General features: G+C 41.8%; 1 protein-coding gene across 1 annotated transcript in view; it reads left to right on the top strand.

The window, feature by feature from the left end:
* Positions 1 to 12,689, top strand: part of SCML4 (Scm polycomb group protein like 4) — an 84,024-nt gene that overhangs the window by 49,957 nt on the left and 21,378 nt on the right. The window contains exons 3-4 of the mRNA XM_035110678.3: positions 6,052 to 6,181; positions 9,893 to 10,093. Of these exons, the coding sequence (XP_034966569.1) occupies positions 6,052 to 6,181; positions 9,893 to 10,093 (331 nt within the window). The remainder of the gene's footprint in view (positions 1 to 6,051; positions 6,182 to 9,892; positions 10,094 to 12,689) is intronic.

Genomic DNA, 12,689 nt, shown 5'->3' with positions numbered 1-12,689 from the left:
AGGCCTTAGGCAGAAGGCAGAGCCCTTACATTGGATCTGTGTTGTGGAAGGGTGAGGTAGCGATTCCATTCAGATTGCATTTAAAGGCAAACCTCCCCTATTTGCACTTTCTGAAACAATACTTGAACCAAAACACAGCTATCCACCAGAATTTTGCAAGGCGGTGCTCCAACCAAAAAATGTGTATTAACATGCATATCTTGTTTTTATTTTATTCACTTAAATATTTATAAATCACTCTTTCATATAAGGTATAAAAAATCTGGGTTCAACTCAAAAACACAACCTTACAGTAACATCAGTAAAAACAATCAATAACATATAAATAAAAATTGGCTGGTAGAAGATTTCCACAGGCCAGTCTGAACAATGCAGTTTTGAAAAGGCATTGAGAAGAAAGCAAGAATGACTCCCGCTGAACTTCTGTTGGCAAGGACTTCCACAGGGCAGGACCTGCCCCCCTGATGACTTAGTTTCCCATAAAAGCCAAACAAACCTCAGAGGTATGGAGGACCACCAGAAGTGCCCCATGAGAAGATCTCAGTGGCCAAGGTGGAGCACAAGGAATGAGAGAAAGTGTGCATGAAAATACATAGTGAAAATAACACAAACTGCATTATATTTAGTTAAATTTACGTACAAAAATGTGCATATTAAGAGAAATGTGAACCAAAATGCTAATGAATTTATAAAACAATTTTTGCCGACTGAACAATCACCTCGTTCTTTATACAGTATTTGTCCAGGGATGAGATTACAGATAATAGTAACTTCAACATGGAGACTTTATAGTTCTCCCTAGCTTAGAGAGTTGAAGTTAGCTTGAAGGAAGTACTACCATTTGTGGTAAGAACAAGTGCTCTATGTGGGGCTAACTTTGGGGTTCATTTGGCAGTGCAGAATGTGGCGGATCAGTTGCTCCCGTCATCATGCAACACCCTACTGTCAGGATTTGCCCTGGCTGCCATTCTGCTACCAGACCAAGATCAAGGTGTTGGTATAACATATAAGGCCCTGTACCACTCAGGATCATAGCTGCCAAGTTTTCCCTTTTCTCGTGAGGAAGCCTATTCAGCATAATGGAAAATCCCTTAAAAAAAGGGATAACTTGGCAGCTATGCTCAGGATCAGGTTACTTGGGAGACCACTTTATCCCTTATGCACCTAGTAGGCTGCTGCAGTTTGCAGGAGAGTTTCTCCTGCAAGTTGTTATGGTTTTTAGCCTTTATTGGCATAAGTTTAAACAATAAAATCATACAAAGTCACCCAAATACTGTACATTAATACTCCAAACACATGCAATATATAACAGACTAGAGTTCCAAAGTTTGAAAGATCTCAGATGCCTACTCTGCAGGACTTTTAGTGTGGCTGCTCTTGTTCTGTGGAATAGCATTTCCTCCTTTTTAAAACTGTACATCACCCTAGATAATTGCATAGAAAGCAATCAATAAATCAATAATAAATATAAAAACAAAACTCATTCCATTTTCTGCTGTATTGATAGAGTTTTCAGGTTTAGTGAATCAAAAGGAATGCTATGTGCATGCACCATAGGAGGTTGTCGTAGGGTTGCCATATTTCAAAAAGTGAAAATCGGGACACACACAAAATGAAGTTTTTCAGCTATTTTGGGGGAAATTTGCTAAAAAAAAACCCAAACACTTCCGATATTGGCTGTCATACACCCGGGTTTTCCTGACATTTTAACCGCTTGCCAAAAATTCTGCCTGGATGCCATTTTTGACGGACGAATCCTGGCTATGTCCGGGAAATTCCGGACGTATGGCAGCCCTGAGTTATCACCCTCCATTTCTACTTTCACCTGTTGCCATTCACTCTGCTTTCTAGTTAGCAGATGGTCCATTTTTTAGCCTAAACATCTGCCAAACACTAGATGTTTTGGATTACAACCTCCAAGTGAGTCAAAGTGCCTTATCTATCGATTACAAAACTATCTTGTAGCTCTTATGGAAAAGCTGAGAGAGATTTAAATACATATGCGTTCCCCCCCACCCCCGCCACTCCCTGCCCCAGTATTGCTGTTGACCCTTGTGAAGGTGCATAGCTGCCAAGTTATCCCTTTTTTAAAGGGATTTTCCATTATGCTGAATAGGCTTCCTCGCGAGAAAAGGGAAAACTTGGCAGCTATGTGAAGGTGTGGTGAAATATATTTACAGGAACTTTCATTTCAGAAGGATATGTCTATACCTGTACCCACTTTAAGCACACAAGTTTCAGCAAAGTGGAATATTTCTATTCCAATAAATTCATTGCGGTCTTTACATGCTGTGCCAGGAATGGCATTTGAAAGGGCAGGAGAAGTGCTTTTGAAAATGTAGATTTCAGTCAATTGACTTTTAAAATGTACCTTTTCATATTATCTGTTGTCATATTACTTTTTAATGGGTAATAAATAGGGGCATAAATTTTGTTGTCAGGCAGTGACAGGAAAGTGATGGGGGAAATAAGATGAAATACAGTATTTAGCTTTCTGCATAAGCGTTTGACGGTAGCCCTGGCTTTGTGCTTAGAAGTACACTCAAGGTGTCTATTTTATAAGACCACCCTTAAAGGATGGGGTGGTCCTTCTTAGATTAGAAATGACAGAGTGGGAGAAATACTATTAGGGCAAAGGAGCAGTGGACCTATTTACACTGCCAGTCCCTGTCCAAACCAGATCACTGTTCTGTTTCTTAAAGAGAAAGAAAGGGAAGGGAATATCCCTTTGTGCCTGCTACAGATTCACTGTTTGAGCTAAGGCTGGAATTGTAGGGAAAATGGCATAGTCTGGGATAATTTTTATGTATCTAGATCACCCCATGGCTCATTGGTTCCCCCAAACCCTAAAAGTTTGCCATATAAACCAATCCAGACTTGCAACCATCATCTGAGGCCCTTCTTTGTGTGTCCCTCCATGAGAGGTCTAAAGGGCAAAAATACTCTTCCCAGGGAGGCTTGCCTGGTGTCATCATTACATACATTACATATATTTAGGCACCAGGCAAAAACTTTCCTCTATAACCAAGCCTGTGGCCTTTTAGAAGTGGAGAGGATGCTTTCAATGTCCTGCACCCTTGGTTTTAATGTCTCTATGTAGGGTTTTGTTTTGTTTGCTGGAAGTTGATTTGATTTGCCTTGGGCAAAATAAACTGACTAACAAATTTAATAAATGATAAAAAACATAATTGAATGCAGTAAGTAGGTAGTTGCTTCTAAGGTCCTTTTGCAGCTCTCCTGACCTTTCTTTTCTTGGGTTTGATTCTGATCTGCAGCAGACCCAATGCTTTGTATTTGCATTCTTGCACGTGCACACATACCCCCGCCCACACACACCCAACAAGCCCTTTCAGACATTCCGAATTCATTTTATTATTTGTTGTTCTCTGCTTTCAGTACAATGTGGGGGACTCCCATTCTTTTCACACCCAGAGCGATGTATGAGATAGCTGCTGAACAGCAAACATTTCGTTTAAAAGCTAATGGATCTGAAATTTCCCAGCAAACATACATTTGTGTGTGCATTTGTTCTACAGCATCTTTTATTTTGTCATTTGCAATAAATGGAGGGAAACCAATTACTAGCCGGAATGTAAGGTTCGTTCTCAGAAATGGTGCCGAATGCTACATCAACATTGTGATGTAGGTCTGAACCCTCAGCATAGTTGGGAGATCAAACATCTCATGGGAGCTAGGCAATCACTGACATTTGATAACACAAGCATTCACTTTTACTATCAGTGCTGGCATGACCCTATTATAGTTACAGATACTCTGGCTCGTCTATGTCTATTATGTCTCTAAACATAACAGGTAGGATTATAAAATAATTCCTTCCAGTAGCACCTTAGAGACCAACTAAGTTTGTCATTGGTATGAGCTTTCGTGTGCATGCACACTTCTTCAGATACCCTGAAACAGGTAGGATTATAGGTTGGTTCCTAAGAACAAGGAGGGCTCACGAAACAGAAATTCCCATGTCTCCCTTTCCTTTTTGTTGTACTTTCCTGTGGGGATCCTTGGGAATGCTGTTGGCTGTAGCATGCGGGTAAAGCTGGAGTGGGGAATTAGCAAAAATCAGGATCTCTCTCCTTGCTCAAGAGAAAGTGTCCTCTGCTTAAGCAAGCAGCCATCGTAAATTAGACTTACTCTGGGACATGACCATTGCAGAGAAGCTTACACATCAAATCCATGTCATTAAGGGACAAGCCGAACAGGATGCCTTTCTTTTGCAGAATGGAATATTTTTTTTCCATATAAGACTGGCAGTACAAGGGCCAGCCCAAAATGCAACAATTTAGAAAAATAATTCATGATTTAAGTGTCTAGGGAAGGAACATCAGTTCACGCTAACAAAGTCTTATGCCCTTCTGGAGTGGCGTAGCAAGAGTTGTGCGTTGGGGGCGGTCCACCCCGGGTGCCACCCTGGAGGGGGGGTGACACTCAGCCCCCCCCGCGACTCCCAAGCCGAGCCCCGCCGCCCGGTAAAAAGCCTCACTCAGCGTGGCGGCTGACTTGCTCGCTCACCTGCTCGGCTGGCACACACTTTGCTTCTTCCTTCCTGCTGGGCGGAGCCGCGGAGGCGAGGCCTCCCTGGTTTCGCAGCTCTGCCCAGCAGGAAGAAGCAAAGCGTGTGCCAGCCGAGCAGGTGAGCGAGCCAGCCAGCCACAACCACACTTCGCCGAACAAAGCTTTTTACCAGGAGGCTGGAGGCTGGCGGGGAGAAGCGTCCCCTCTCACCCACCCACTGCTACTAGCTCTGTCTTTTGGGGGGCAGCACGAGTGGCAGCGCCGGCACCCCGCTATGTAGCGCGCATGTGCAGCATTGCTACATAGCGATGCATGTGTCGTATGTAGCAACGCATGCATCAATGTGTCGTACGTAGCGACGCATGCATCGATGCTTCGTACGTAGCGAAGCTGTGCATGTGCGCTACGTAGTGATGCCCCGGCCCCGGGTGCGTGTCATGTTTGCCGCTCCCGGTGCCTGAGCGGCTTCCTACACCAGTGCCCTTCTGTCTGACAATGTGATTGCCTTCTTTTTAAAACACACACACGCCAAAAACTGGATGGGGGTCTAAATCTCTGCTTGTTGTGCAATGACTGCATTACCTAAGGGTTCCCTTCTGCATGGGGCTAATATGATGCAAATATGGATACATTTTTATTAAAGCAAAATAAAAAATTCACTGGCTCTCACACTTGAGGTGTATATTTTTGTGATTAAATCAGTAAACAGTTTTAAATATTGTGTTTTAATGTTGTAACCCACTTGGGGACCTTATGGTAAAGGGTGGCTAACAAACAAGCCAACAAACCAACAACTGCAAGAGAGTTACACTTGTGCAGCTAAGGGTCAAATTGTAAATGATAACTTTATGTCAAGGGTTCCCAAGCTCTGGTCCATAAACCACCTGTGGTCTGCAGGTTTCATTCAGATGGTCCATGGTATGTCTGCATTAAATATTCACATTGATTTTTAATGGTCTTTTTATTTCTTACGTTGGATTTTATTGTAGCAAACTTCAAAATCTATAGAATGCAAATTATAATACAATAAATACAATATAATAAATAAAAGAAGCAAAAAATACAATTAAAAATAATACAGCATCTAGCACAATGCAATACAATTGCTAATACAGGCAGAAAAATAGAGTAATTAAGTGGTCTGCTAAAACCACCAGCAATTTTCAAGTAGTCTGTGTGGTCTAACAGTCCAGCATTACACTTTATGTAAGAAATTTTTACATCTGCATTGAATAAGTCCCCCCCCCAAAAAAATAAGCAATACTTTGATAGTCCTTTCCTAAGATGTAAATAATTATGCCGTGAATTGCATAATATTTTGTTTCTTGCAACTTCACCTGCATTATACATTAACATTTTAGTCCCATTCCCTATATTCCTTGAAAGCATTAATGTGTCTAAGAACGAATGTGATACTGTGGTAATTTGCTGTAGTGTGGGAGTTTAAAGAGCTCTAATATGTAGTATAATAAAACAGATTCTGCATGTATTTTCATTATCCAAATTGGTTCTGTCTTCCAGCTGAAATCTCGTGTTCTAATGACCCCTTTAGCAATTTCCCCACCAAGAAGCACCCCGGAACCTGATATAAGCTCAATCCCACAGGATGCAGCTACAATCCCCAACTCAGCGGCCCCACAAGCCCTCACAGGTATGTGAAACGAAACCGTTCATCAGAAAAGGAGTATTCATTTATGAATTTATTTAAAGGATTTCTAACCTGCTCTTCAACCAGATCCCAGGGATAGAGGGGAATTCACTTCACTTGACTTTTCAATATAATATGTGAACTAAAAGATGGCTGTGTTCTCAGTTCACACCTTTGCAAATTCTGTGCTGCAGTGCTCTAACCCAAATAATGTACCATAATGTATTGGGGGAAAACGTGCACAAAAATATGCATTTTGGTGAAAAAAACATACAAAGATGCATTAAATTGGGGAAAATTGATTCTAAAAATGTACATATTAGGATAAAGTGCATGCAAAATACTCAGCTTTAGGTAAGATAAGGATACAACCCCCCCTCCATCAAAACTATTTTATTGAACTTTGAAAACCCACTATCATATACATGTTTTGAGCTGTACTGTTCATCAGTGATTCTTGTTTAAGTAAAGCAAATATTTGAACTCCAAAGACAAGTTATCAATTGTTTGCTGGAGATCTATCCAGATTTCTTCTTCATTCTCTTTATATTCTCAATTTTGTTTCTATCATGTCTGTACATGATAGAAAATCAACTGCACACACATAAACAGAGCACACCCCAGCTCTGCCTTAAGAAACACTGTGTCACTCATCGGTAGGAAGCAAAAACCTGTGCTGTTTTGTATTAATAAATCTGTCATCAGATCTCCGTAATGCAGTTCATGTCCTTCGTTCGTGCTTGTAATGGTTTCTCCTGTTTGTTTGTATGGCCTTTTGATGGCTTGAAGTGCTATGTAATGCTAACTATTATTGCCATTATAGTCCTATTTACCCAGAATAGATTGCTTTGAGTCTTTTTATTGTTCAGCCTGAGTGGCTGTTAACACTTCAAGCACTAGATTTTCATTATGGTGTGATACTAACTGTATATTATCCCCAACACTGCTCAGCCATCATCCACGTCCTTCGCTCTGTTATAATTTCTTTTGTCACCTATCTGATTTCTGTCACAGGGTAATGCTATATGTTCTGAAAGATGACAACTCTAGCACGCTTGCAGCCAGCAATAATAATGTGTCTTACTTTAGGCTGACTCACACGATCCTATAAAATAAGCAGGCATGCCAGAAAGACTGGAACCTCTGCTATCCCTTAAAACAAGAAGGTTCAGCATGTAAAATGTTAACAGGGATTCTCTTGCTACAGAGGCCTAATTGTCTTATAAACCATGTTAATAATCTGCTTAACAATATGTAAAAGCTGGGTTGTCCTTTTAGCCTCATCATTGTCCTCTATTGAACATTTAAGTACAAGGAGAAGAGATAAAAGACATGTTGATAGATTTCAGCATAAGTATCAAAGATTGGTTTTCTTTTTCCTGAGCAGTTCATTTTAGTGGCCTCTTAATTAACTAATTAACTAACTAAAAGGTTTTTGGGCTGCTTTATTCAACAATGTCCTCTCAAGGTGGCTTACAAACCTAATACAATAAATTACAAGCTACAATACAATAATATAATTACAACACACCACAAATTAAACCTCTTAAAAGAACAGACTCGTACCCGGTAGGATGAGATGCAATATAGTTTGAGGTTTGCACTCATGCCATTGGGCTTTCCGTTCTGCTCCCTGCATGCCCCAAAACATTGGTCCAGGGCATCCTCCAGAGAAGATATTGAGGTCACATGGGGAGGGGAGCTGGGAGGGGGAGGGGGAGGGAAAGGAACTGAAGGTTAACTGTGTGCAAGCTGGAGAACATCATTGAATATTGCCTATATCCTTAAAGCACTTTATGGGAGAAAGCTTTTGTGCTTTCTTACAAGAAGATTTCTCTTATACAAGAAATGAGGTGTACCACTACCAGAACATGAAATATGACTTTTCAAGTAACTTAAAAAATAAATAAACTTCTTTTATTAATAAACAGCCTTTCATCAATAAATTCAGTTTTGTATTGTGCAAACGAGAGTATTCTCTAACCATAGTCTTATCTGCAGACCACTGCATTAACCCCCCCCCCCATTTCAAGTGCTTGCCTTACAACACAGTCCTATGGCTACTTAGTAGCAGGTTCAGAGGAGCTTATTCCCAGGAAAGAGGGTTTAGCACTGCAGTCTGAATTATATGTCCAGTGAACAGTGGATATCATGATGAAATATAGTGCACACTGAACCTTCAGCCTGTTAATTAATTCCTTACGGTTTGCTATCTCTTCTCAGAACACAGCTTAGGTCAATTTCTGTTTCCTTCACTCTCAGATAAGAGGGTTTTTTTTATAAAAAAAGTGGATTTATGGATTTCAGAGAATTCTGCCATGCAGAACTGTGCAAACTCTTCTTTCTTGAGAATGTAAACTTTAAAATTAGCCTTGAAACAACTTCTGCACAGACATTTGGAGCAAACATTAAATATAATGAAATTATCAGTGAAATTATCCAGGATAGGGTTACACAAATACTGGTAGGCTTAATTCTCAAAAGTTTGGGGGTCCCTGGAGTTCAGCAGGAAATATGCTTAGCCATCCCCTTGAATGGTTTCTTTGCCACTTTCTTTTCTCCTGTAAATGAACAGTTGGCATTCACTCCTGTGGATTAAAGTTCAGTGTTTCAGGAAGATTAAAACTCTTAAAAGAAGAAGAAGAAGAAGAAGAAGAAGAAGAAGAAGAAGAAGAAGAAGAAGAAGAAGAAGAAGAAGAAGAAGAAGAAGAGGAGGAGGAGGAGGAGGAGGAGGAGGAGGAGGAGGAGGAGGAGGAGGAGGAGGAAGAGTTTGGACTTGCTATGCTATCCTGCCTTTCACTCCCCTTAAGGAGTCTCAAAGCAGCTAACATTCTCCTTTCCCTTCCTCCCCCACAACAAACACTCTGTGATGTGAGTGGGGCTGAGAGACTTCAGAGAAGTGTGACTAGCCCAAGGTCACCCAGCAGCTGCATTTGGAGGAGTGGAAACTCGAACCCGGTTCACCAGATTACGAGTCCACCGCTCTTAACCACTACACCACACTGGCTTTCTTAAAAGCATTTGCTTGTTTTCTAAAAAGGTTGAACAAAATCACAATTGCTTGTAAGGCATTCTGTACTGATTGTTCCAAGTGTGTACCTTTTAATAAATATAAAACTTCTGTCTAAAATACAAACCTGGGAATGAAACATCACAGGTGCATATAGGGTAGGGTGCCTCATAGTCATTATTGTCAGCACCATAGCATCCTTGAGCAGCTGGAGAGGGGCTCCCATGCCCAAGAAGGACCAACCTCTAAACCAGCCTCTCCCCCTCCCGTAAAGCTGGTTCTGTGACCCACCTGCTATTTTAATTCCATGCAGTGCCTCAGAACAACACTATGTCAATAGTACTGTGGGTAATTTAGACATATAAAATATCACTACCAGAAGGTAAGTGTAGTGGGAGCCCCCACAAGAAGGTCACTTTGACAGGGGGCCTCTCAAACCCAAGCTAGCCCTGGATCCAAACCACTATCTTGTCCTATTATTAGAAGCAGATTCAATTCAAAAGCTGTTTGCCTTTGCTCAAATCAATGCTGTCAGACCAAAAAAATGTTTTATTTTATTATGGCTTTTCCACCCTGGGACAACTAGAGGAAGCCACCCAGAGTGCCTAGGGCAACCCAGTCAGATGGACAGGGTATTATTATTATTATTATTATTATTATTATTATTATTATTATTACAGTGACATCTTTCTCCTTTTGTTCAGTCTGCATTTATGTCAACAAGCAAGCAAATGTGGGGCCATACCTTGAACGAAAGAAAGTGCAGCAACTTCCAGACCACTTCGGACCTGAGCGGCCTTCGATGGTGCTACAGCAGGCAGTTCAGGCTTGCATTGACTGTGCACACCAGCAAAAGACCGTCTTCTCACTTGTCAAGCAGGGCTACGGAGGTGAAATGGTGTCAGGTGAGAATGTATGTTGTGTTTAGGGTTGCCAGATGCCTTCTTTTTCCAGGACACATCCTCTTTTTTCACTAGTATGTAAAATGAGAGTCGTCATAACGATTCACAGTTAAAAGTAAAGGTAAAGGTACCCCTGACCATTAGGTCCAGTCACGGACGGCTCTGGGGTTGTGGCACTCATCTCGCTCTATAGGCCAAGGGAGCCGTCGTTTGTCTGCAGACAGCTCCTGGGTCATGTGGCCAGCATGACAAAGCCGCTTCTGACAAACCAGAGCAGTGCACGGAAACGCTGTTTACCTTCCCACCGGAGTGGTACCTATTTATCTACTTGCACTTGACGTGCTTTATAACTGCTAGGTGGGCAGGAGCTGGGACTGAACAATGAGAGCTCACCCCATCGTGGGGATTCGAACCACCGACCTTCTGATCGGCAAGCCCAAGAGGCTCAGTGGTTTAGACCACAGCGCCACCCGCATCCCTGAAGTTAAAAGTAGAATTTGGCAAATTTGTCCTCCTTTTTGTTCAAAATATGGCAGCCCTAGTTGTGTCACACTTGTCTCTGTCCTTAGAAACAGTCTTTTGTCTAATTCCAGCTGATAAAAATTAGTGATTAAAGGGATTCACTTTAGATGATGGGTTACAGTCTGTTTTACACTCTGCCACACAATCTTTTTTGAGCATGAGCTGGGCAGGGCATGAGCTGGTCTCCAAACATGAAACATATAATAGATTTCTAAGCATGTACCAAGCGTTCTATGTTGCATTCTTCAAAGTGGACTGCATGGCTCCCTTGGAATTCTGTTTCTTCCCTGTGTGTGTGTGTGAGGGAGGAAGTGTTCGCCACACCCTCCACCCCTGCAAGAAGAGGAGAGATGGACTCTGCTATAGGGGTGTGGGCAACCAAATAGGGTGATTTTCCCTGTAGGGGAGAAGTGGAGATCTGGCTATTTAATCCCGTTCCACCCTGCACTCTTCCCTCTTCTCATTGAGGGGACTGAGGAGGATTTTTTCCGAAGACACTAATTGCTCTGTGTCACAACTTTTTCTCCTGCTTCACATTTTTGGCTGTTGTCTGAATATGGCTAATTGTTCCAGGTGGATGAGTGGATTGGGGGGGGGGGGAATCCAACTAATATCAGAGCCAGAGTGGTGTTTGGGCCTGTCAGGTGCACTGGGGTGAACACTGGCCAATGGAGCCTTGCTGCACATGTCAGGTTCCTATACCCAAGGAGCATGCAGCGAGGCGGGAGGAGTTTCTTCGGGCCTTGCTGCTGGATCACAGCATGTAGCTGGCAACTGGCTCAGGAGATGGGAGAGTTGAAATCCTCCCCTTAATCGCGTCAACATCCAGACTTCATTGGTTTTGGTTAATTTGATCTGCTTGGCATTGCACTTTGCATTTGGTGAAGGGGTGGCACTAGATTTAAACTTGAAATGTATCATTGTTTCCCAGATGTATCAAATTTCATTCCAATATTTTAATGTTCAATGGAGGTGTTGCATTAAAAGCAAGAAGAGAAGCAAATGGAATGCTGAGTGGTAAATTGCAAACTAATGGCGTTACTTTGATCCACCAGTAAGGTTACTTGCAAGTGACTGTTTATTGTTGCCTCGGTGCTGTTCATGCATGCAACTTTTTCATAGTGACCATAAGAAGTCCTCTTCAAAATGCCACCTCATATTCCACCCACCCAACATAATATACCTTTACTGTTACTATGGGTTATTTAGTTACATATTGGATTTTCTGCATAAATGGTAAATCCAAATTAAATGAGAAAATAATACAGGGTGGAATTGTTATGAGGATGAGGTTGTGTGGATACTGCGCAAAGCTCAAGTGCATGAGCAGTACCAAGTCGGCAGTCAACTGCCTTATGGAAGTAACCTTAGGGTACAGTCAATTCCTCATATTGTGAGGCAGGACCTCCACCAGAAGTTACAGAGGTGCTCAGGCTCCTTCCTGGCTCCTTTCCAATCCATGTGTGTCTTGCTTTGACAAGTAGGTGAAGTGATTGCTTGAATGACTAAGTAGAGTAACTAAATGAGCATCAATTACTGCTGTTCTGAATCATTGTGCTTGCAAGGTAATTGTCGTACGCTGTATGTTTTTGTATTTAACATCCATCTGATGAGGATGTCACCAGGGATGGGGAAACTGCAGTCCTCCAGATTTTGCTGGACTCCTACTTCTATCTACCCCACCCAGTATGGCCATTGGTCAGGGAGGATGTGTGTTAGAGTTCGATAATAACTGGAGGACCACAGGTGCCCCAGCCCTGCTCTATACCCACATGTATCTGCCAACTGAGGATAGACTCTAGTCAATCAAAGTTTGTGCTGTAATAAATTTGCCAGTCTTCAATGTGCCACAAGACTCTTTCTTGTCTTGGACCTCCTGGAGAATGCTGATAGTTTCTCTGAGGAGGATAGAAAGAGAAATAATGAAAATGTTTAAGCCTCTATGTTAGTTGGCTCAAACGTTTACAAGATTTTTGCTTTGCTTTTGTTTTAAAGCTATGTAATAGTTACTTGGAAATTAGGCACTAACATTTTTAGCTGAATTTACTAAGGAAAAGGTGAAGAGCAAATACACGTT

Source organism: Zootoca vivipara, chromosome 3 (genome assembly GCF_965207765.1).
Source record: "Zootoca vivipara chromosome 3, rZooViv2.hap1.1, whole genome shotgun sequence".
In the NCBI taxonomy this organism is placed as follows: Eukaryota; Metazoa; Chordata; class Lepidosauria; order Squamata; family Lacertidae; genus Zootoca; species Zootoca vivipara.
Note: the sequence above shows the minus strand (reverse complement) of the source record. Positions and strands in the feature narration are given on the sequence as shown.